Source organism: Acomys minous, assembly GCF_964271855.1.
Source record: "Acomys minous genome assembly, chromosome: 8".
In the NCBI taxonomy this organism is placed as follows: Eukaryota; Metazoa; Chordata; class Mammalia; order Rodentia; family Muridae; genus Acomys; species Acomys minous.
In genome coordinates, this window is record NC_140489.1 from 79938084 (window position 1) to 79963147 (window position 25064).

At 42.3% G+C, this 25064-nt stretch overlaps 1 protein-coding gene and 1 long non-coding RNA gene across 2 annotated transcripts in view; one reads left to right on the forward strand and one right to left on the reverse strand.

The window, feature by feature from the left end:
* NAMPT (nicotinamide phosphoribosyltransferase) overlaps positions 1 to 22764 on the reverse strand; it is a 34028-nt gene extending 11264 nt beyond the window's left edge. The window contains exons 1-6 of the mRNA XM_084791220.1: positions 22492 to 22764; positions 13302 to 13458; positions 11048 to 11151; positions 9042 to 9170; positions 3153 to 3311; positions 2361 to 2497 (exon numbers count right to left, since the gene is read on the reverse strand). Coding sequence (XP_084647346.1) covers positions 2361 to 2497; positions 3153 to 3311; positions 9042 to 9170; positions 11048 to 11151; positions 13302 to 13458; positions 22492 to 22548 — 743 coding nt within the window. The 5' untranslated portion in view covers positions 22549 to 22764. The remainder of the gene's footprint in view (positions 1 to 2360; positions 2498 to 3152; positions 3312 to 9041; positions 9171 to 11047; positions 11152 to 13301; positions 13459 to 22491) is intronic.
* On the forward strand, positions 6949 to 21884 carry LOC311602738. The gene is made up of 2 exons (XR_014780828.1): positions 6949 to 8176; positions 19589 to 21884. It is a non-coding gene; the product is annotated as an uncharacterized lncRNA (long non-coding RNA).
* Positions 22765 to 25064: the final 2300 nt, after the last annotated feature.

The window sequence follows — 25064 nt, forward strand, 5'->3', positions numbered from 1 at the left end:
TCCATATCGTCAGCCCCAGGCTGCTGTTTGTGTACACTGGTCTGTTACCCACTGACAGTTGCTGAACTTTCGTAATGCATGTTTTTCTTTCCCTTGACTTCAATGTCACCTTCCACATTTTGGTGTTTTGGAATGTCTTCCTTTCTCCTTCCATGTCCACCCCACAGACACATGGGACGCAACTTCTGCACAGCATCACCCAAACATCTACTATTTCTCTAAGACGGCATTTTTACTGACGCCACTGCTCCAATCCAGTCGTCAGACTGGGCTGACACCTTTCCAGTCTGAGGGGAAAAGGTGCCTAACTGAATGATCTTGACTTTCCGAGTCAAATTCTCTAAGGAGATATTTACAAGAGCAGCTATGGTGTAGAGCTGTTGCAGATTTATCCTAAATGGCCTTCTGTTGTCAACTTGCAGCTTCTCCTTTTGTGTGGTTGGATAGAAATGAAAGCAAAGAGGGATGAATGATGTACGCAAACCACCCCCTGTGTCAGCTCTTACGTCACGCAGGCTTTCAGTCAGAGAGAAAATATTATGGGACCATGAAGTACACGGGGCTTCCGCCCTGTGTATGCACACAGTGTCCTCTTCATTTAGCCCAGAAGCCCAAGAGACTTTCCTTGTCTTAGACTCACAGTATAGCATGTATTACAACTTCAAGATGTATTCAGCTGACAGCCCACAGTGTGATTACTACAGTAAATGTGTAAAAGACGTGTATACACAAAGAGAAACTCAAAACCTTCATCACTTAACACCCACAATTTTCCAATTCTTAATCTTGACACTTTCATAAAAAAGTCCTCCAACGGCCTTCCCACATAGCAGTCTTCTTAATGTTAGCGAATCTGTTCTCCTGAATCGCAATTTAGCAATTTTACTTGGTGTTTATCAACTTCTTTGCATTCATTCAGCCACCTAGCTCTGGACCTGACCTCCCCAAGGCTACTGTTCCCTATACAATTTTCCTAGAAACATTCAAGTGTTTCTATTTTGCTGCTATCTAAATAACATAAAATCTATTTCTAATAATATCATTCGCTCAAAACCTCAGGATCTACTTTTCTGTGAAAATGCCTAATTAATAGTAAGCTAGAGCTGGATATAGGGCACTTTGGCAACAGAGGCAGGAGAATCAGGAGTTCAAGCTACATAACAAGTTTGAGGCCAGCCTGGGCTAAATGAGACCCTGTATTAAAAAACAAACAAACAAACAAGCCAGCATGATGTACACACTGTTAACACTCAACATTAACGTTCTTAATAAATTAACTTTCACTTTGACATACCTGTTTCAGCCCTTAGTCCCCTAAAGCATGCATATACTCTATCATAATGCTTAGTAATTGGTAAATCATGAAAAAGTATTACACAGAAAATGTTCAATCAAATTTTATTATTCTCTTAAGAAGTCAAGATTCCACATATTGTCTCTATAAAAGCTTTTTTGATCTGGCCAATGGATAGGAACTCTCTTCAGCTTGTTTGCGGCTACAACAAACACCCTAATTGTGTTTCTTTAAATAAAAATGCTTAGCAAACAGAGCGACTGTTACTAGTGTACTATTTTTATCTTCAGAGGATCAGCTTTGTATCTTTCTGTCCCTTGCAGTACCCAGCAGACTGCCTTGCACATGAGAGCTAGTGAGTTCCTACGTGTCAGAGAGTCATAAGGCCCAGCCTGTTCTGTACTCAATGTGGACAAGGTTTGACATACACTTACCACACACGCTGTTTCCTTCCAATAAAGGGAGCTCTAGAACCAGACTGACTGAAACCAGGGTTATAATTCTCTAGTGTATCTTGAGATGGTTTAGTAAGAGTAAGTAAGTAAGCATAGGAGAATCAGAACACCTTTACTATTTTTAAAATATTCTTATTAAAATGTCTTATCTAGAATTGAAGACACTGGGTCCAGAAGACAATTTTCTGGGCAAAGATAGGTGAGATCATATAGAAAAGCAAGGGGAAAAACCCAGCACGTACAGCATTCCCAGTCTTTACTCAATGAAGAAAAAATCTGTGTAAGCAATGCAGCAAATGAAAAATCATTCCTTAAAATAAAATCCCAACATGGCAATTGTTAAGTGCTGGGAAAGCTCTTCAATTCTTTTACTAGAGAGGTTCAAAAGTGCTAGTGCTGCTGGGTACTACTCATAAAAAGTGTGACTATCCAATACTGTTCATCTGGCTCTGTTGTCAAGTAAGGCATTGCCGAGTTACAAATAACAAGTTCAAACAAGTTTTAGAGAGCAAGTGTTTGTTTGCAGTGCCACAGAGAGAATCCAGGGCTTTGTGCATGCACGGCAAGTGTTCAAAGAGCAAACATGAGATTGAGAACAAACTCAGTTTTACCTGTGCTCTGCTGCTGGAACAGAGTAGCCTGGAACAGGATCTTTTGTCCCATAGTACTTTTTAATGAGAGCAATTCCTGCCACTGTATCTGTTCCTTTGAAGTTAACCAAATGAGCAGACGCCCCTATGCCAGCAGTCTGAAAGATCAAGCATAAACAAAAATTCAAAAGAGGCGCATAACAGCCATCTGCCTCACCCCACTTCTCACCAGTGTCTTCACCCCTGTGAGTGTGCTGCTCTGTTCCAGTACGCACTGAACCTGTCTGTCTACCCTCCATGGGACACGTGCTGAGAGGTGTGCTCCACACACTGGGAACAGGACACCCAGTAGGTGTTTGGTTATCTGTTGACTATGTCTCCAGAATCGCAAGAAATGGCCTCCTTAAAAGCAAGCTGTCCCAGTGCTATGCTGGCCAGTTGACGGTGACTTGTCACTGTTCTGGTTCAGATGCGAATGTTCCCTACTATAGGCGCAGATACTGGAACACCTGGTGGTGCTTCCGGGTTGGTTTAGGAGGTACAGCCTTGCTGGAGTAAGTGTGTGACTGGAGGAGCCTTCATGGCTTGAGCCTCATGGCACTTCCAATTTTCTCCCTGTGCTTCACGCTTGCATTTGGAAGGGTAAGCTCTTGGCCTCCTGTCCCTGCTGTCACACCTCCCTACCATGACGGCTCTCAAAACTTCCTTCCATCTGCTGCTTTTGGTAATGGTGTTTTCTCACGGCAACAGAAGAAGTTAATACAGCACCAACAATCCATATTGCATTCCAGGAGACTTATTTTGGGTTCTTACCTCTTGCGAAGAGACTCCTCTATAACCGAAGTCATGTAACTTGTATTCTAGACCATCCAAGTTACCAGAAGTTTCTAACAAATATTTGGCCAATATTTTCTTCTGCTCTCTCGAATTTGTGGCCACTGTAATTGGATACCAGGATTGAACAAGAATAGTCTGTAACAAAAATTAACCACATTAGAAACATAAAATATTGGGTTTCTTTTGGGAGAAATCACAGCTTTCTCAGAAGGAACATCCTGTGCATCTGGACTCTTAGAAACCTCAGTTGGCTCTCTGAGGAGACACAGGAGGTGCACTGCAGATGTAGTGTCGCTCCATTACTGTAAAGGGAGGTAAGTGAGCTCTCGAAGCCTCAGGGAGACAACTCCAAACAAACTTTTGATTCAAAGCTGCAAAGAGGGAAATGTTTTGAGTGACCGATGAAGGACCAGCTCATGTTGAGGTAGCATCAAACTGTCCTAAGTTCCTAAGTGCTTATTCTTGATTTCTTTACTTGTGTGGGTCTGCACCAAACAGGCCCACACAACAGCTCTGACTTTGCACTAGACTCTAAGAAGTGCTTACTTAAAGTAGTCATGTCGTTACTCCTTTAGACCAATTTGGTTCCAGTAGGGCTAATATTAGAGAATTCCATTTGGAGACACATGCTTTGCTTCCTTAGCTTTTACTAAAGCTTGTTGTAAGGAAGCGGTGAAGTCATTATGTGAAGAACAGTTGTTAGGTTCTTGCTTTCTAGTAAAACTGTTCTATAGTTTCACTTTTTTCTTGGCTGCCAGAAGTTCCAAATTCATGCTGGTGTGTAACCATTCGAATAACACTAGTTAATTTGTATTGAGAATTTACTAGTTCATCCTAGGATGATAAATTTCCATTTTTACTTTCTAAGCCTGCTAATATGTTTTCAGAAGCAGCTTCTAATCTACTTTGAAAAAAAGCTAAAAGATATCATTACTAAAATGGTAATAATAGATATCAGAGCTCAATGAAAAAGATAGTTCATTTCTGATATAAACTGCATGAACCAGACTTACTAAACATAAGCTAAGTGATCAGTAAATGAAATAAGTAAAGAGAGATTATTTTATGTTAGCCATCATAACCTGCTCATCTAAAAAGAAAACCACTGTGGTTTAGTCCTGTGGCTGAATTAATTAAGTGTCCTCCAAGCTCCTCCCCTCATTTGAAGCTCCAGCCCTCACTCCTAGATTCTGGGTTATCCTGTGATCAAGCTTGTCTCTCTCTTTGTCTCTGTGTGTGCCCCCTTACCCCATCCCCCACCCCCCTTTCACTGCCTGCCTGCCTGAGAGGTTGCCTAGCTTAGCTGAAGGCAGGCGTTTAAATCCAAGCAAGACCTGAGGACCATCAGGGGAAATCACAAAACTACAGGAACAATAGCTGTATAAATCTACGAAGTCTAGGAATGGTTTGTTAGACAACAAACTGACGCATTTCTCACCTCTGACCTCACGAAGTTCCTCTTCTGATCCCACTGCCAATCATGATCCTAAATCCAGTGTTAGCCTGTGACCTGTGCTTCACTCTGTCACTGGGTATCATTCCAATGTGAGCTTTAGACAGGCTCTGTCATCTTTTTGTCTGTTTTTTGAAACAGGGGTTCTCTTGTAGTCCTGGCTGTCCTGGACTCGCTTTGTAGATCAGGCTGGCCTCAAACTCACAGAGATCAGCCTGCCTCTGCCTCCCTGAGTGCTGGTTTTATCATTCTTTACAAAGCATTAATTACTTCAATTAGGACAGGATCTCACTGTGATGTCAAAGTCATCCTTGAACTTACCATGCTCCGTCCTGCTTCTGCCACCATGTCTGGCTCCTCACAAAGTTTAATTGCCACCTATCTGCTTTCTGTGAGGTATGGGAGGCAATGGCAATTCAAACAGACTTGAGGTCTACTATGGTCTTGTCAAGTTTACCACCTTAAACAGCTCTGTCACTACAGCTTTATTTTCACACTGCAACCTTTGCTGAACTATGTCCACACCCTCAGCTCCTTTAACTCCACCCCAATTTTATGATTCCTAGGACAGACTTGCCCTCTAATACCAACTCAGCATACATTTTCATATTTATATTCACAGTTAGCTAACAAGCTGCCATTCTCCCATAAAGGACCTTAATAAGGTATCTTACTCTAATTTTTGTGCCAAGCACCAAGACGGATTTATTGAATCAAATCCAATCAGCTCTACATTTGTTTGTTTGTCACTATGTCGCCCTGGCTGGCCTTGAACTCAGAGGCCTGAGTGCTGGGATTAAAGGTGTGTACTATACCTAGCTCACCTCTGTATTTTAATTAAGCTTGGCCATCAGTTTTTTTTCCCAGGAGTATGACAAGGATAAATAAAGCACAACCTGAAAAACTCTAGTTGTGTTAACAGAACAGAAGAGAGGAGAGAAACTATCAGATACAGTGCTCCTGTACAACACCAACAGCTTAAATTATACTGCTGTAGCACCACACCCTTCTACAAAAGACACTGTAGGTGTAAGAAGTGTGTGTGTGTGTGTGTGTGTGTATGTGAGACAGTGTTGTAGAACCACACCCCTCTACAATTTGGGCTAATCCAAGGTCTACGGTAGGAGGCAGGCAGGCAGGCCTTGACAGCAACATTTCCAAATAGCAGTATGCCCACACTGATCAAGACAGGTTTTAGCAGCAAACTGAGACCTGTCCTTTCAGAAGTGCTTAGTATAATGGCACTTACTTAACTGAAATGATGTGGCTATTCTCCCATTTGCTCCCCCAGCAGGCCTCAGTTTCTCCATCTTTGAAATGGCATTTCATCAGTGTAATCTTTTAATACCAGAAAGTTTCATTCTGTTATTTGGTCATAAGGGAGGAGTGTCTGGCCTAATGTGCTTGCTCCTCAGCCCACGTGGATGCCTGAAAGCCTCTACAGAGCTCCTGGGCTCTCTTATTAAACTTATCTGGAGATATAGTTTGAAAGGACTAGGAGGCTTTTCCTGGCACCAATGCTCACTCAGGTGAGTGGCCATCTACAAAGTTATTCACCGTTTCAAACACATATTCAGAGAGGGAAGTGAGCTGTTCTGATGTCTTTTAAGTATGTTAAAGGACAAGCATGTTCAAGTTTGTAAGTAGTCAGTTTGCTGTGTCAAGCAACAGATTTTAAGTATCCACTAGGAAACTCAGAGCTGAGGACTCAGGATAGATTTCTACAAAAGAAACAGTGACTCCACTTATGTTTAGCAGTATGTGTGCATGTGCCCTTGCAGAGGAAGAGGGGTGCTCAGTGGCCTCTTCTCTCCTTTGCCTTGTTCCCTCGAGGAGAATGAGAACTCTTTATGAAGTTGGAGTTCATTGATTTTTGGTGCTGCTGGTTGTCAGCAAGCTCTAGTAATTTCCCTGTCCTCCCACCCCTACCCAGCATGTGAAGGTGCACATGGCCTTGCTAGCTTTTTGTGTGGTTACTGGACACTGGGACTCAGATTCTCACATAGGTGCAGCAAATACTTTCACCATTGAGTCATCTCTATAGCACCATTTGTTTAATAATTTTTTAAAATTAAAACTGGTATTTATCAAAGGAGAGAGGAGAACAAATGCTAATTACATGTTGCTAGCTACCACTCTAAGCTGTGTGATAAATTTTTTTTTTAACTTTGTGGCTTCTTAGTAAAATATACCAAAGATAATGACAATCATTAAACAGTCACTTTCAGAAGAGTATAAAGGAAAACTCTAAGGAGCAAAGTGACATGCTAATTATTTAATCTTTTTTTTTTCCTTTTTCCACTTTTCAAGTGTGGAGAGAGAGAGAGAGAGAGAGAGAGAGAGAGAGAGAGAGAGAGAGTGTGTGTGTGTGTGTGTGTGTCTGTCTGTCTGTGTATATGGATACCTGAGCTTCATGTTGGGAATCATCCAGGATTGCTCTTCCATTTTATTCATTGAGACAGGGTCTCTCAATCAAACCCAGAACCGGTCTCCCAGGCTTGCTCTGGGGATCCTGTCTCTGTCTCCTATTAAGTCCACCTAGCATTTACATGGGATCTTGGAATCTGTACTCCCATGTTTCCAAGACTGTGAGGAATTACTTTAACCACTAAGCCCCTTCCAGCTCCCACTGCACACTCTTTATCTGCCTCTGGGAAGTCAATGATCCCAGCAGGCACGACTGAATGAGGGGCCCCTCAGCTACACAGTGGAAGTGATCAGTGTGCCTCACGGCTTGAGGACAAAAATGCTAGTGTGCATGTACCAGCTGAGGTAGTGTGGTTGAGAACCACTCTACTACAGGCAGGGACACAGCTTAGAGCGACAGGTATGTGCTTAGCACGCATGCTGTCCTGTGTGCTGGGCTCCATCTCCAGCACTAACAAAACCAAATCCCCAAGCCCTTCCTTGACTCTTATGGTTTTTTTTTGGGGGGGTGTTTCTGAGACAGGGTTTCTCTGTGTAGTCTTGGTTGTCCTGGACTTCCTTTGTAGACCAGGCTGGCCTCGAACTCACAGTGATCCTCCTGCCTCTGTCTCCCGAGTGCTGGGATTAAAGGTGTGCGCCATCACACCTGGCGACTCTTATGTTTTTATCTTTTATCTTTCAAATTCAAAATCTGTGAACACAAACTAAGATTCATTGTCACTTACTGCTAGCTACAGTTAATTCAGAGTTGGACTATATAGCATAGACTTAGCAGAACTTTTATTGTAGCCGATTATCTTTTTTTTCTAGCCTATTTGAGTCCTTATTAGTTGGTGGCCCATCAGGAGTCTAGTAACAATTTTGATTCTCTGTCAACTTAGTAAAATGTATTTTAAACACATCCTTGGGTCTGATTTTATTCAGTGTAACAACAAACGACTTTAATCAATATTGAAATGCTGATGGTAACTGTATCCACCATTCAGTGACGTGTTGTTTTATTGTTGCTTGCTGGGTTATTTCTTCCGCAGATGAACTATTATAGTAATCCATCAAGAAGCTAGATATTATCTTCATCAAAACTGTGACTGTGGCAATGTGGAGCCACGCTGAGATACAGGTAAGGAACCTCCCCCCATGCCAAAAAGGCAAGAACAGAAACAAAAATCAGATTACATACATGTCCTTCTGCCTCAACAGTTGTTCTAGATGTCTAGAGATCATGCTGGAGAGTCAGGGGTCTCTAGAACTTTGTCAAGCAAAGCCTCTACGGCTGACTTATCTTCATGTCTGTGACACTGTTCTTTTCGACTTAGAAATTAAACAGCAGGAACACAGAAGCATGTCTATATTTAGATTAGAAGCTGAGAATTTCACTGCTCTCATAGGTGCAGGATGTCCAGCAGAAGTCTGCAGCTACGAGATGGACATGGGCTGTTTTCCTCATCATACTCCATGCTAGCATACCTATAAAATGACGAGGGATCAGCTGGCTTGGTGGAGCAGCTGTCTGAGAGGCGGAGGCAGGAGGGCAGCCAATTCAAAAACTGCCTGAGTAACTTGCTAAGACCTTGCCTCAAAAAACTTTTTGAAGAAAAAAAAAAAAGAGGCTGGAGATGGAGTTTAGTGAGAGTTGCCTAGTGTGCACTGGTCCTGGATCCCAGCCCTAGCAGTGCTAATAGAAACAAAAACAATTTTAAGACAGAAGTCAAATGAGCTTTAAGTAACCATTATTGGTCATTTGATTTAGACAGAATCTCCTAAGATCAGATTTCATTAGAAGGACCTAAAAGATCATTTAGTCCAACTATCATTCATTGATGAGGAAGCTGAAACAGGAATTAACTGCAGATTACACAACTTTACTGACAGTAGCAAACTTACCAGATTCCTAGTTCAATGTTATTTGTTGTTGTTGTTTGTTTTTAAATCTTTAATCACCAAGACAGAATTCTAAATTCTGAAAAAAGCAAACCCCCACTCACCTCAATCCAATTGGTCAGCCAGTAGCATTCTGGGTCCGTGTTTTCCACTGTGAACAGCACATTCCCTCTGGGGATGACGGAGCCCTCGGGAACGGCCTTCACTTCAATTGGAAGATGACCGTCGTATTTCTGGCAGGAGGCAACAATACACCCATTCATTCAACAGCAGATATGCAGTTGCCTGCTGTATTAAGGTTTTTTGTTTTTTACATTTTATGAAAACTAAACTTTTCCCACTGCAGAAGGTACAGATCTAGTTGTTCAATAGTACCTGCAGCTTCTAAAGTGGGTTAAAAAGATTAACAACTCAGGTTCCGATCTAGTTCATGCAGCTTCTGCTAAGAACACCTACCACTTAGGATCAACACTGATCAAAATAGCACTTCTCCGATTTGTTCAGAAAAGTCAAAAAGTAAGTGCAAACTAAGATACCTTACAAAAACAACCTGTTCTACACAGGTCATTTTCACACATGAAAAACAGAAGGAAAGATTAAAGACTAGTGTTAACGAACACATAAAGAAAAGAAAGTCACTATATAGAAGATTTGTAAGTTTTCTCTCTTTTCTGGCAGCAGACTTTTAAAAGCAGGAAGACCCTGACATTCAACGCCAACATTTAAGCTATAGCCCATAACTTCATAGACTTGAATACTTGGTTCCCAGATGGCAGAACTGTCTGGGAAGGGTTAAGAAGTATGGCCTTGTTGGAGGAGGTGTGTCACCGGGGAGGTGGACATTTTTCTTTGCTTTGTGGAGAAGGAAGTAAGCTGTTAGCCACTGCTCCATCCACTGCCTCCTATGATGGTCATAGAACTCAACTTTTGAAAATGTATGCCCCAATAAACTCTTCTATAAGTTGCCTTGATCATGCTGTTTTAGCACAACCCTTTCTCAAGCTGAAAGTTATAATTAATCCTTGTGTAGAAGGCAAGTTGTTATGGGAATCCCAAGACTTTATGTAATTCAAGACACAGCATTTACATGAGAAAAAACTGTGAAATGAAACACTGCAGGCATCGTGACGTAGCAGAAGAACACTTCTTTACAAACCCTGGTTTGAGCCTAAACATATCGGCAAGACCTTGGGGAGTCATTTAACAGCCCAGGCCTGACTGTAGACTGAGCCAGGCCAGATTATGTCTAGCTAACCCTAAGATTTCCTGAACACATAATCAAAAGACTGGCACTAGAAATTACACACTCAGCACTGCATATTATCTTCAAAACAAACCTCACAGAAGGGAGAGATGACAGAGGCACATTAACACAGCCTACACATACACAATGTGGTGTGATTCTTCTACTTTGTCAAAAACCCACAGGCACGCATTTTAACATAAAAAGATAAAGTTCATTTTATTTTATGTATGAAAGTTACAAATATTTCTAATTGTGATGGATTTGATATGCTGCATAACACTTTTATCTTAGTGTAGTGTAGTAATATAGAAACCACTAGATGTCTTTTGCTCTTATTATTAATTCAATTCCTAGTATTTGGATGTTTAGGGCATTATAGTAAAGTAAAAAATAAGCATCAACTCCAAAGAGCTACACCAAACTATTTTGACTACTTGGGGAGAAAAAGTTACTTATCATGTTGTAATAAATTCATAGCATCTACTTTCACTTGAGGAAGTTAGAAATAACATTTGAAACTGCCAAGTAATCATACCCTTTAAAAATTATTAGTTTATTTCCATTTCTAAGGTATATTTTCCAGAAATATATTAAATCATCTTTCAAAAACATGAGTTATTTAAACTCTAAGTTACATAGCATATTACTTACATCTACTGCAAACTATCTGTTAATGATTCATGTTACAGGAGAGAACCAAATGTTGCCTACAATTTTTTGGTAAGAATATCTAAAGATAACCATTATACTTAAATCATCAACAAAAAGCTTTAGTGATCATTGAATTTTCTAGTCAAACTCCATGGCAAGAAAATGTTAACTAAATGAAAATCAAAATAGATAAAAACCGACAGCCAATTTTACCTCAAGAATGTAGTTCCATCCTCTTTCATTAAAGACGTCATCTTGGAAATGTTCTTTGTACACTTCTTTGGCCTCTTGGATTTTCTCTTTGGTCACTACTTTACCTGAAAGGACACACAGGCTTTGCTTACACTCTGAAATACACTCTCAACTGCTGTGTCACCTCAGCACTGTCTCCGGCTCTCTCACCCCGTTACGACTGAAAGGTCCATAGAAGATGAAACGAGTGTCACCAGGTCAAGAGCAGATTCAGAAAGGAACCTGTCCTTTCAGGAGTTCACCCTAAGCATAAACGCTCATTTATTTTAAAAGTACAGGAGCAGCCAAGCACAGGACTCAGGCTCATAAATGAAGCACTCAAAAAGCCAAGGCAGGAGGATTATGAGTTTTGAAGCCAGCCTGGGTTACATGCTGAGACTCTATGTCTTGAAAAATGAAAACAAACAAGTAAAGAACAGAAAATCACATACATAGCATCAAACAAAACAAACAACCCTCTCCCCAGTACTTTGGGCAATTCTTTAAATTTAAGATAATCTATAATTTATTTTCCAGGTGAACTTTCTTCAGAGCCGTCTCTGGGGCTTGCAAATCAGTACTTTCCCCAAGTACTAAAGTTTTACACTCACCCCCATTCTTAGCTAGCTTTTCCTATCTGTGTAATGAGGATAAGGACAACGTAGCTGCTTCCAGGATGGGAGCAGGAAATACATGGCTGAAGATACACAACTATTCAGAAAACACTGGCCTAGAGCTAAACTCATAGGGATATATAATCAGTTTTATAAAAATTTGACAACAGTAAAAACTTGTGAATGTGTAAGTGCCATAAGTTAATTCAAAACCACACATGTAATGAATTCAAAGTGGATTTTGGCCATGTTCACCTGTGTTGGATCATACAACTTCATCCAGTTGGGTATGAACACACACATGTGCATTTTGCACTGTGCATGCTGTTATACCATACAATGTCAACAAATGCTGCTTAAAATATATTGCTCATCTTCACGACTAGTGTCTGCTATAAACTGCAGTATTCTTATTGTATGTACAAATTTCTGTTCTTACAGATACACAACAGCTTACCCACGGAAAACAGACTTTTAGTGTTTTCCAACTGTCACTCCTAAGTATGTAGTTTAAGCTGGTGCACAGTACTATGTAGTGTTATAGTGTTTGGTTTTAAGAACTTCTCCATTACAAAGCATGTTGTAAATGGCTTCAATAAACAAGTGACGCCAGAAAATTACTGGAGGGAATTTTCCTATTTTAAATACATTCAGAAATAAACCCACTATTGTAAACAGTTTTGAAAAATGAAACCTTAGGGCATATCTAAAGCAATATAAAAATATTCTAGTCGAATCTATCATAATTCAAAATGAGTTTTCAGATTAATAATAAACCTGTTGCCCTGAGTGCATAGCCAAGTCTATAGTAAACTAAAATGGCCTGTGAGTATGACTGCCCGAAACTTTCTCTGGAAACGCATCAGTTTCAGAAAAGCTCTCTAACCTAAAACACCTAACACATACACAACAAATTCCAAGATTTATTTTTTAATCTTCATTTTTATTATCAGAAAAAGAAGGAGCTGTTTCCAGGCTGCAGCACTCCACTGCACCAGCCCTGTCTGTCACGGTACATCACTGCCTTGTAGATGAGCCTTGCCCATAACCCATCGGTTCTTTCACTGTGCATGGATCCCAAGCTTAAAGGCCAGCAATAGCAAATGAAATGTTTATGCAATAAATTGATACAAAGTCAATTAAAAGTAAATCTTAAAAGCCTATATTTAAGTAATGATTCTGGTGAGAGCTTACAATTAGTCAAAGCCACTTTAAGCTTTCACCATTGTTTAAGAGCTGTGAGCAATGGATTTAAAGAGCAAATATTTCCCTAAATGAAAATATGATCACAAATTCTAAGATTTAATGCATTCAAATTAATATATCAAAATGTTTGCAAAAGAAGGTAGGCATGGTAGTAGCTCAATACTATAATATTAACACTTGAGAGGCTGAGGCAGAAGACAGCCTGAGCTACTCACCGAATTTAAGGTCAGCCTAGGGTACAGAGTAAGGTATTGTCTCAAAAACAAAACCCTCAAAATAGCATCTAAAGCGGTGATTGATTTAAATATCAAAATTAGATTACTCAAAAATTTACTTCAAATAGCAGAACAGAACAATATAGAAAAATATGAAGTCACATAAAAGCAGTGTTTTAAACATACTGGGAAAAGCAATACCTTTTAAGTACTTATTAAGAATGTACTGCAACCCATAAAATACTGTTTCCTCGTATTTCACCTTCCTTACTTTGGAGTTTTCTGTCTTCTTTTCACGGCATTCAAAGTAGGAATAAACTTTGCTTGTGTTGGGTGGGTATTGTTTATAGTGAGTAACCTATATGAAGAAAAATACTTTCATTAGGATGCACTAAGAGTAGAATAAAGCACAACAGCAAGCCTTCCAATTATTTCCAAGTCAGAGATTGTTGTTTCTTACTTGCTATTGGTCAACCTCCCACCCTGGCTGCACAGAGCAAGAGACAGGTGTATCCCCACAATCCTTCTAAGAAGACCTTACCTCAGAGTCAAAACAAGTGACTGAGGGTGGAAAGGCTCTCACCTGGTCTTAGGGTATAGCTTTTTTTGCAGTCTGAGGTACACAACCATATCAAACAGACCAAGGCGGCAGATTCAGGGAAGTTGTGCACGTGTTTACTTTTAGTGATATGCTTGAGATCAGAGGCACTTCAGTCTTGGGGCTTTGGAATACTTGCCTGTACTTGTATTTTGGGGATAAGACTTTTATCATTTTTGTGTGTAGGTTTGTGTGTGTGTACACGTGCATGCAGGTGTATAGGGGCCAGACGTTGATTTCAGGTCTTCCTCAGTCATTCTCCCTTTTATTTTTGAGGCAGAATCTCTTATCAAACCTGGAGCTTACCAATTCGGCCAGTGAGCCCAGGGGTCTTCCACCTCCGCTTTCCCAGCACTGGCACTATGAGCCTGTGCTCACATGCCTGGCTTTTCATGTCAGGTGTTGGAGATCAAACTCAGGTCGTCAGTCACGTTCCGCCTGGGCCATCTTCCTACCCTCCATATTTTGACTCTGACTTGTTTTATGAGGTCAGGCTTGGATTTTTGGTCCCGTGACATCATGCTCAACAGGTTTTGAGTTTTTGATCAAGAACGCCCAACCAATACCAGTACTCTCTGATATGCTTGCTGAGTGTGGTAAGTGGGTGCCTGCTTGTGACCCACTTCTTTATGCAATTATGAGGCACCGAGGACACTCTTGGCTGCCAGGGTGTGCTACAGAAACCTGGATGAAAGCAACAGCAGCAGCAAAAAGAAACAACACAAGCAAACAGAAAGCCTGTTTTAGGGGCTGTGTGATATGGCTCAGAAGATAAAGGTAGTTGTTGCTAATAATCCTAATGACCTGACTTTGATCCCAGGGACACACAGTAGGCAAGCACAGATTCCGTCCTGCCATTCTCTGTCCTCTATTTGGACACCATGGCACGTGTACCCCTACACATACATACAAGTAAGATGCACTGAAACATCTAAAAACAGAAACAGAGCCTCCCACTTTGTTATTTCTCTAATTGCTTCCTGAATGAAAAGTAAGTTATTATACAATGTAACTCTTACGAGCTTAAAAACATCAAAGCCTTTTATCAGTTTCTATTCTATACATTTGGTAAGGGCCACTGTTAAAAACTTCCAACTTCCATTTGAAGAAAAAGTCATTCACTGGACTTTCAATTTACTTTAGCGTTTTTGTCACACTAATGCAACTAAACTGTGTTATTAAGGCATTTATTTGTAAATCTATAAATGTACTTACAAATAAGTGACCAGAAGAGTAGTGTGTCCTTATTTGCACTAAGAATAGAAAGAGTAACTTTAAAATGTAAGGTACAGGGTAGATCACAGCCAAGTGGACCAAGTTTCACAGGTGACCACAGTTCACACCATGATCCCTGCTGAGCCATGGCTTCAAGTTTAGGAAAGTCAGCACAATCTAATTTGGCTGCATAGTCTCAGTGAAGCTTGGCTCTATTCTAAACAATCTCTGTAGCTTGGCAGTAGCATTCTAAAGTAAACTGTCACAGTGGATCCCCACTGTCACTTCTGAATGGCCATCCCCTCTGCTTCCTTCCCAGGGAGGCATGCTTGCAGCTTCCCTTCTGCTGCACCACGGCTCTACAGTTACATGGACTTTGAGAGCCTGGGTCCTGCAGGGGGCTTGCAGCTCCATTTTGTTTAGGCACAGAAAAACAACAACAACCACCAAAGAAACAAAAACAAAACCCCAAAAAAACAACCACAATAAAAGGCTCAGGAACCCATGGACTGATATCACTGTCAGTTTAAGGAAAGCCAAAAAATACCAAGTGAGAAAGCTAATACAGAACCCACAGGAATTAAACCTACTAATTTACCACAGTGTAAACAAAACAAACATCCCAAGGTAAGTGTATTTATAAATGACTTTTCAGTAATAGTTAAGCTGACTAGGAAAAAAAGATAACTAAAACTTAAAATATACCCAAGATGTATGTAAAGCACAATGTCCTCCAAGCTCCAACCTAGGAACCTAGGCACTAGAGCAGGAGAAGAGGAAAAACGAAATACAGGCCTGTCTCCCACAGTGCACACTTGACGAAACTCAGGTTCATCGCTGGGTTTCATAGCATCTGCCTTGACCTGAGTTGTGAGTGTTCATACAGCCAATAGCACATCTCCTACCGGAATTTACACTTTGCAAGCTAGGGGATAGGGCAGTTGGCAAACATTTGCACACAAGCACGAGGACCATTTGGATCCGTGGCACCCACATAACTCCAAGCAGGTATAGTGGCCCAACTGCAATCCCAGCACTGGGAAGTGCAGACAGGGTCCACAGAACAAACTAGCTAGCTCAGACTAGCCAAACTGTGGATCTCTGGGCTCAAGGGGGCCCCATTTCAATATATTATTTTGGACAACAATTGAGAAGATACCAGACATTAATCTCTGGCCTCCACACATATTCATATACCATGTCTGTATGAACAGAATCAGAAGCACACAAACATGCATATACACACTACTACATAGATATACACTGCAACGCAAACTAACTACTTCTCTGAGAAGTGCAAAGTCAAAGCTGAATGGAAATACCTCTAACTCATTTAACTCCACCAGGGTCTAAAAGGACAATAACCCTTTCCCATCACAACAGTGCAGTTAGAATAAAAGTTACAAATTTTAAAGCCCTTAATTAAAAAAGATTTATTTATTCTTATTTTATGTGTATGGGTGTTTTGTCTACGTGTATGTCTGTGTACCACATCCATGCTGTGCCTGAGGAGGCCAGAAGAGGGCATCAGGTCTCCTGGAACTGGAGTTCCAGAGGGTTGAGTCACCATGTGGATGCTGGGAACTGAACTCCTCTGCAGGAACAGCCAGTGCTCTTAACTGCTGAGCAATGTCTTCATCTACAAGCATTTACATTTTAAAGCTTTGTTTAGAATACTTAAAAAATGGTGCTTTATAACCCACTTTGCCTAAATATTCAGAATGTTTTCTATGTTAAAAAAGATACTAGTTCAAAGTTGCATAAGTTGTTGAATTAGAAGTAAATCATATTCTACAATTAAGAGAAATTTAAAAGTATTTTAGAGAATACAGGTTAAGAATGTCTTCTAGGCAAGTTCACGGGTTATTAACCATGAAACAGAACCGCTGACCTATGAACACCCAATATGCTCTTAGGGAAAGTACAGAATAATGGCCAATGTCATTGGTCCTTGGAAATGCTAAGGTCAGAATAGGCAAGATCATACATCGGCACAGGTGCTGGGAAGGAGCTCTGATTGTATATTCTTTATCTTTTAAACTGGGGTAAATATAATATGGTTTGCAGCTTTCTTTTTTCTTTTTTTTTTTTCTTCGATGCTGGGGAACTGAACCTAGGCTGTTATATATGGTAAGTACACATTCTAACGTGGAGCTACAACTCCTAGCCCCTCCTCACAATGTATCAGTCTGGGGGCTGAGGGCAGAGAGCTGGCACAGCTGGAAGTGTGTGACACAAACATAAACACATGAATAGTATAAAGCGGTCAATCTCTCAGTAAGGGGCATATGATTACAGGATACTCAGAGCAGAACGAGGAATTAAGTTACTGCACACAGCTAAGGCAGATGGAAAAACAGACCTGCCTAGGATTTTGGGGGGTAAAGGGGAACTAGAACTGGATGTGTAGTGTAATGAGATGTTACAGATACCCCCGAGTCTGGCTGGGGCAACTGGGTTAACAATGGTACCATTTAAGTCAGGAATAGAGGCGTATACCTGTGTGATCCAAGCACTCAGGTAGGGCAGGAAGACTGCCTGGAGCAGAGGCCAGCCTGGGACACCAGTGTCAGACTAACCATAGGCATTTAGCAAACCCTACTTCAGCAACTCCTCACAGAAAGGGTTCTATTTATCGAGTTGATAAACACTATGGAAGGAATGAGTGGGGGGAAATAAAGAGCTCAGTGTTCAATATTAAGCAATACTAATCAGATTTATATGCTCAGAATTAAGTGTATGAGAAGGATGTTCTTGACTCTTGTTAATTTCTGATGGCTCTGATTTCTAAGGCTAGATAAAGTGATTCAATGAGAAATACCAAATTCTTCACATTCCTAGGCAACCTCAGTACTAAATGTTCCCTGAACTGGCAGGGCCCTCCTGTGGCTAACAGAGCACCATGACGAACAAAGGACCCCTTGAATACAGCCTTGTAACAGAACTTCGTCACACTTGCTTTCCCAATGACAAGATAAACTTGGGGCCTGGAGATTAATTAATACCCACACGGCTGCTTACAACTGTAATTCCAGTTCCAGGGAAGCCAGAGACACCTAGCACACAGGTGGTACAGACATACATGGAGGCAACCTTTACACACACACACACACACACACACACACACACACACACACACACACGAATGAAAAAGGTAGCTCCTACAATCCTTCTAAAATGATTAGGTACCAGGCAATAACTTTCACTGCCTAGAATAAAAAGGTTCTATTCCTGTGTTTTAATAGTAGGAGCATTCTCCAATGTGGAGTGTTAGCCAGGCAATTGCATCAATGCATTCCATTCCCAAGGGTCCCTGCCCTTGTCCTACTAGGACAGTGGGGGCTGAGGATGGAGGCACATTTAAGGTAAGCATCCTCCTCCTGGGGAATGCGGTGGTTTGAATAGGTATGGCCTCATACACGCATGTGTTTCACTGCTTGGCCCGTAGGGAGTGGCACTATTAGGAGGTGTGGCCTTGTTGGAGGAAGTGTGTCATTCTGGGGGCAGGCTTTGAGCTCTCCTATGCTTAAGCTACCCCCAGTGTGATAGTTTCCTTTTGCTGCTTGAGGATCAAGAACTCAGCTCCTCCTCCAGCACCACGTGTGCCTGCATGCTGCCATGCTTCTGCCATGATGACAATGGACTAAACCCCTGAAACTGAAAGCCAGCCGCAGTTAATTATTTTCCTTTGTAAAAGTTGCCATGGTCATAGTAGGGGAGGAGGTCCCCCTCGGTCATTGACCTAGGGGAGGGGAATAGGGTGAAGGCCGCAGGGAGTAATGGAATGACACAAGTGATGGGATAACAATTGAGTTGTAATCTGAATAAATTAATAAAAAAATAAGTTCCCATGGTCATGGTGTCTTTCACAGCAATAAAACCCTAACTAAGACAGAGTTACATGTAACTTTCTTTAAGGCATTCCATAGGTTGACCCAAGTTGCTTTCTCAAGATCTTTCCTCCTAAACTGGTATCATATCACCGAAGACAACTAGTACTATTAGTACTTGCCTACTTTTTCAGTTACACCTGTATTTTTAAATGAAAAAAAAAAAAAGCAGCAGCAGCAGCCAAGATTTAAAATACAATGAGCTGACATACCCAAGGCCACAGAACAAGTTACATTATTTGTGCAATGCCTATGGCACCAGAAAAAGATACACTAGCCCTGTCCTGACTGGCCTCTGCCTCACTTGAGCTAATGTATGAAACAGAGCAAGGATTATAAACAGTTCTGCTTTTCAGGAGATTTTTAAGGTCTGTGAAACCCTGGAAATTTGCTGCCACAGAAAATAATTCATTGCTATTTAGCTCTGAAGCATAAACTACTTGATAAATACCTGCAGGAGTTGGTTCTCTCCTTCTACCTCACAGGTCCCCGCTTGACAACAAGCATCTCTCTACCTGATGTTTGCAGCCCTACCATTTTATTTCAGCTGCCCAAGTTTTCCCTACACGTTATAAAGCTAACTTGAAAAAAATATATGTAACCAAGGGTAGCCTCGCACCTCTACTTTCTCAGTGCTAAGATTACAGAGGTCTGTCACTGACTGGCACATGTATGTCTTTAAGGAAAGATCAGGAAAAAAAATAAGGAGTCCTAGCGGTGCCCCTCCTCTCTGACAAGCTCTGGTGTCATGGGTCTATGTCCCTAATCCTTTTGTGTTTTCTCAGAAGCATTGAAGAGGCAACTACAAAAAACGGGAACCAGTAAGAAGAAAACACTGGAAATTTTTGTCATATGGAAGTCATATGAACTAACTTGGTCCTATGATTCTCATCTCTCTAACTTTTTTCTGCAATAATGTTCAGCTTCCTGTGTTCCTCAGCACTGGAGATGACAATGTCTGACTGCTTCATTGCTTCAAGGAAGTGACGCAGCTCTTGGAAGTGTCTTTCGCCACTGCTGTAACATACTGGTGTTCTTCTCTGTGCTCCTGTGCTACGTATTAATGAATGACTACAGAGGTACTGAGCTCTGACCAGCTGGCCCAGGAGGCCTCTGAGAAGCAAGTTACCCTGGCAGCACATTACACAATAGTGCAATGAGGCCTGAACAGCGATGAAGGACTTTTGTGTATCCTGTCCTTTCTAGTCACAGCACAATGATGTCTTCTGCTAATCTGCTAGAGATAAAATGTTGACAAATCTTAAAACTATACAGTTTTGTGGAATCCAGAAGAAAAGCATCTTTTATTGCTTCCCAGTTATTTGGAAACTTATTATCCCAGAGGTAAGCTAAAAAAGAAAAACCATGTCTGCTTCACAGGCAAAGGCCCAAATACAAGCTACCAACTACACTGGCTCACACTCATGTTCCCTAGCTGGGCTAGTGCAATGCCACTAAAGCTGGGTAGGAATTGTGCCTTAAGCTATTCTGAAAACATAAATGATTGAAGATGTAAGAGCAGGCTCTTTTTATTTGGAAAAAGAATTGATGAAACTGAAGAGCTGCATTTGCCCGTGTTCTCAACTCCTTATTACACACAATGAAACATGAGATCACAGAAATGGAAGCACATTTCCAATGCTTCTTCACTGGTCCCGAGCGTCCCGCCCTTTCTTAAGGACACTGTGAAAATGTATCCCACATGTTGCTATATGCTTGGCCACCACCTTATCTACTCTGTGTAGTTTAGGAAATAACCTTCCCTTTAGTTTTAGAAGAAATCTCTTCATCATCATCCAGCCACTGTCTTCTAGCCATGCAAGAATTTTTACAAACTGACAAAAATATTAATTTCCATATAAAAAGAATTCTCATTACTTGCAATCTCAAGTTTAACATTTTTGCTATCTCTGTACCTAAGATAAAGAGGCAAAAAGTAAAGGATAAATATTTTATATCAGCCTGATGAGACTGGGCAGAAATAAAATTTATTACATGCAAATTATAATCATGAATGACTTGCTAAGAGATTAGAAAAGCTTTAAGATTATTTAAGTAAAAGCATCTCCAAAACACCACCCAAACCTGCTGCTAAAGCGACTTTACTTCTGATACTCACCCACATGCTGCTGCTTTCTTTCTGAGACACTTTGTAGCTCTGGCTGCCCCTATCTGCTATGTAGAGCATGCTAGCCTGGACCTCAGAGGTAGGCCTCTCTGACTTCTGAGTGTTGGGCTTAAAATAAAGGTGTACTCTCCCAAGCCTGACCTTTTTAAAGTTTGCACTTAACATTTGTTTGCTTCCCACTTACATTCCATCGTTTCATACATAATACAGTAATCTGAAAATTATTTGGGGAGATTTATTGAAATATTACAAAACTATGAATGAGACTTTTCTAAAAAAAAAAAAATTACTGAAACTCCAAACACCTCACTGCATTAAATCAAGCAGAGATGTTGGTCTCAAGTACCACAGTAGAAATGATAATGATGCAGCAAAGGTGATTTCCGCTTTAAAATCCCATCAGAATCAGGCCACGGTGACACAAGCCTTTAATCCCAGCACTCAGGAGGCAGAGGCAGGAAGATCTCTCTGCGGCCAGCCTGGTCTACAAAGGAGTTCTAGGACTGCGAAGGCTATTACATAGACACTCTCTCTAAAAACTAAAATGAAATAAAATAAAATTTCATGTGAAAGACCACCTGTTGATAAATTTGGGCTCTATTAAAATGAAAACTCACCTACTTTACAATAGATTACGAAGAAATGGACAAACTAGAATGTAAACAAAATGGGGCTCCCTGAAACACTTAGATTACAGGGTTAAAAAGTAAAAAGCAAAGAACCAAAACAAAAACACTAGAGTACTACGCCTAATCACTACACTCAAAACCATCGCGCTGCTCAAGTAAAAAGCGTGAAAGCTAAAATTTAATTTGTTCTAGTACTAGAATGTTGTTTTACCTTTTACGCATTTTGGCTATCAAAACTTAGCTTAAGATCAGAGGAGGATTTCCTCATCACTGCTCTCTTTGCTAAGGTGCGTTTCAAAATGGAATTAATGCAAGAGTCAAATCAATAAGCCTTAAAGCAATGTGCCACCTCTCCCCTCCCCCAAGTTCTCCAGGGTTAAAACTCCAGTTCCTTTACCTCCTGGTGTTTCACTTTCCTTTTCACAGAAATCCTGTAGTGACCCTGAAGAGTCAGAGCACACTGGCCTCTGCAACCAGGGCTAAGCACGTGAATGATCCCTAGGTGCAAAGGAGTTTGAAATGCAGCCCAGAAGAGTGGGACGGCTGAATCAGACGCGGTTCCAGGGGCCGGGTTTGTCCTCCACGCTGGGGGCCACTGGCTGGGTGCGGGGGCCCGCCGCCAGGACCTCTCCCCGCTCTCCCCTGGGCAGGAACGTACCTGCCCAGCCTGGGGCCGTTACCTAACCAGCCCGATCGTCGGGCACTCTCATCCGGTCCACCCAGCCAGGGAGCCAAGGCCGCCGGCGGCGACCGTAGAGGCAGCGTGCGCCCATCCCGCCGAGCCTCCGGCCGCGCCCCCGCCGCGGCGCAGGCCCCGCCTCCGGCCCGCGCCTCCATCCTTCTGCCGCCGCGTTGCGGCTCCTCCACCTGCCCCATCCCGCCGCCCTAGCTCCCGTCGCCCCCGGCCCCGAGGCCCCCATCGCAGCTCCACCTTGTACGAGTCGGTGGCCAGCAGGATGTTGAACTCGGCTTCTGCCGCAGCATTCATCTCGGGCCGGAGCGGAGGCGCCGCGCCACGAGCTGCCCGGCGCGGGTGCGAGCAAGGAGAAAAATGGGCTTCGCTGCGCTCCGTTGCTTAAGTCACCGCTCGCTCGCAGTGGGGGGGGGGGGCGGGAGAGCAGGGAACGGAGCGCGGGGAGGGGCCGGGAGGGCGGGCAGGTCCGTGACGCGGCGGCGGCGGAGGCTCGTGTGCTACCCAGCCCAGCGCTCCCGCGGCTTCCCGGCTCCGCTCTGCGCCCCGCCCACCTCGGGGACAAGGGGCGGGGCACGGCTGCGCGTGCGCAACGCAGGGGAGGGTGGGGGGGGGCACAGAGGAGGACGTGAGGCACGCGCTCTACCTCAGCGGCGTCCGCCCCAGGCCTAAGGCCGTCGGTCACCCCAGCGCGTGACCTGGGCGTCCGCCTCCGCCTCTGTCCCCTGCCTCCGAGGGGCGTGGCTTGCTGAAGGGGCGTGGCTTGGGCGTTCCTGGCCTCGCCCCTCCTGCCTGGAACCTCTCTGCCCGCCCCAATCCGGACCTTCCTGTTGTCGTACCCAGTCCCTGCTCGTCCTGGGAGTCTTGTTGGAGTCACGCCACCCGGCTGTAGCCAAGGAGCCTCCCACTGTCCTCTCCGTGCTGCCGTACGCTCTGAATACCTTTGTCCCCCGCTTGGCATAAGGATGGAACCTTTCGATCTTGATCCTCTATATTTTCCTTTAAAATCCGAGGAGGTGCTTGAGGTCTGAGTTCCCCTTGTGCGTGGACCCGCTTTCCTTCCTGCTGGGTCGGAAGCTGAGCTCTTTGATCCTTTGAAGGCTGTTTGACTTTTCCTGGAGAAAAGTCTAAACAGTCCTTTGCGTCTAAAGGGGAAGGCTAAATTCAACTCCCTCAGACAATGTAGGGATAAGACCAAATTGAATCTAATGTTGGGAAATAAAAGGCATCCAGCCAAGTCACTGACAGCAGAACTGTTTTCCTCCTTTAAATCGTTAAATTCTCGGAAAAGAACATGCAACCTCCCAAATAAGCGAAATGACGTCTGATGACGTCATCCAACATCCTTGAAACCTTCCTCTTACTCAGTTTTCACATACATAGTTGGGATTTTTTTTTTGCATAAAGCTAAAATTCCCTTTGCAGGTTTAGTAGCATTTAACAATTCTAGGATTTAGGTTTTTTTTGGTTTAACAAAACTGGCAGCGTCTCCATCAAGTTAGTAGCTTCCTGGAATCTATTCATTTACAATTGACCTGTTCTGGGCAGTTTTATGCAGAAAAAAAAATAGGAGTCTGATTACAAAGTAGTCTTTGTCCATGATCGCGTTTTTAAAAGCAAAATTTAATCTTGCAATTGTTTATTTTTCTTGTATAAAAATGGAAAAAGCTCAAAATGTAAAAATGTGAACACTGTAAGCATACTGACCGTTCAAGAACAACGTCTGCAGAAGTATTGCTGCCTCAGCCTCATAGCAGTCTTTAGAGGAAGACGGCAATGAAGCTGTTAGAGTTTGGATCTTAAATGTCACCCCCAAATCCTGTATGCTAGTGCTGCCTGCCAGCCTCTGACAAGTGGAAAGCCTTACAACTTTTAGGAGTTGGGGGTCTGATTGGAGGTGCTACCACAGTTGAGGAGATGGGAGCTGTTGGAGCTCCGTCTCCCGCCTTCTCTTTCCCTTCTGATGAGATGCACCTTGCCCCTGCACGCACAAAGCAACAGGGCCGAAGAACTGTGGGCTGAAACTATGAGCCAAAACAACCCTTTTCTCCTTTCAGAGTTGATTCTCTCAGGCATTTTGCCGTAGTGGTGAAAGCTGACTAACGCCATCATGCTGGTCACAGACACTAGCTTTCTGGAAGCATGATCCCTCAAATTAAATGCTTCCTTTTCTATGTTACCTTGATCATGGTGTTTTGTCACTACAATAAAAAAGTAACTAAGACAATGAGAACAAACTCAGCAAAGCTAAAATGTCCATCTTTAAAGGAAAGGCAAATATGCACGTGTTGCAACGTTCTATGGGTTCAGTCGTCATCACTACTGAGAAATTCTGCTGATGGCTGCTTGTCTAAGATCCAATAGTCCAAATCATTGCCTGAGAAAATAACGCTGTTAGGATTAGTGGAGGATGTCAAGATCTTTTAATTTAGTATTTTCCTATGTGAGACTTGCTTATCATGTATGCAATAGGAGATGGATATTAATGTTGTCTAGAGAGAGTCTGAATTTTAATAATTATTTTAAGGGACATTAGAAAAATGTTAACTTGCACGTAGGATTTGATTTGCCTTGGGAGTTTTTAACTTAGAGTGAATCCAAATGAAGGACACTTAGGTGGTGAGACGTACTTTTTTTTTTGACCTTCTGTAGCCTGTATTTGCCATATGAAGGATATTCTTGAAGAAACTGAACAGGAAGGATTACACTGCCACAGACTTGCTCCTGTTGTTGGTGTTTTCTCAAACTCTAATAAGTTGTCTTCAAGCTTCCCTTTGACTTCTGGTTTTTATTGATGAGACTAAGAATCCACA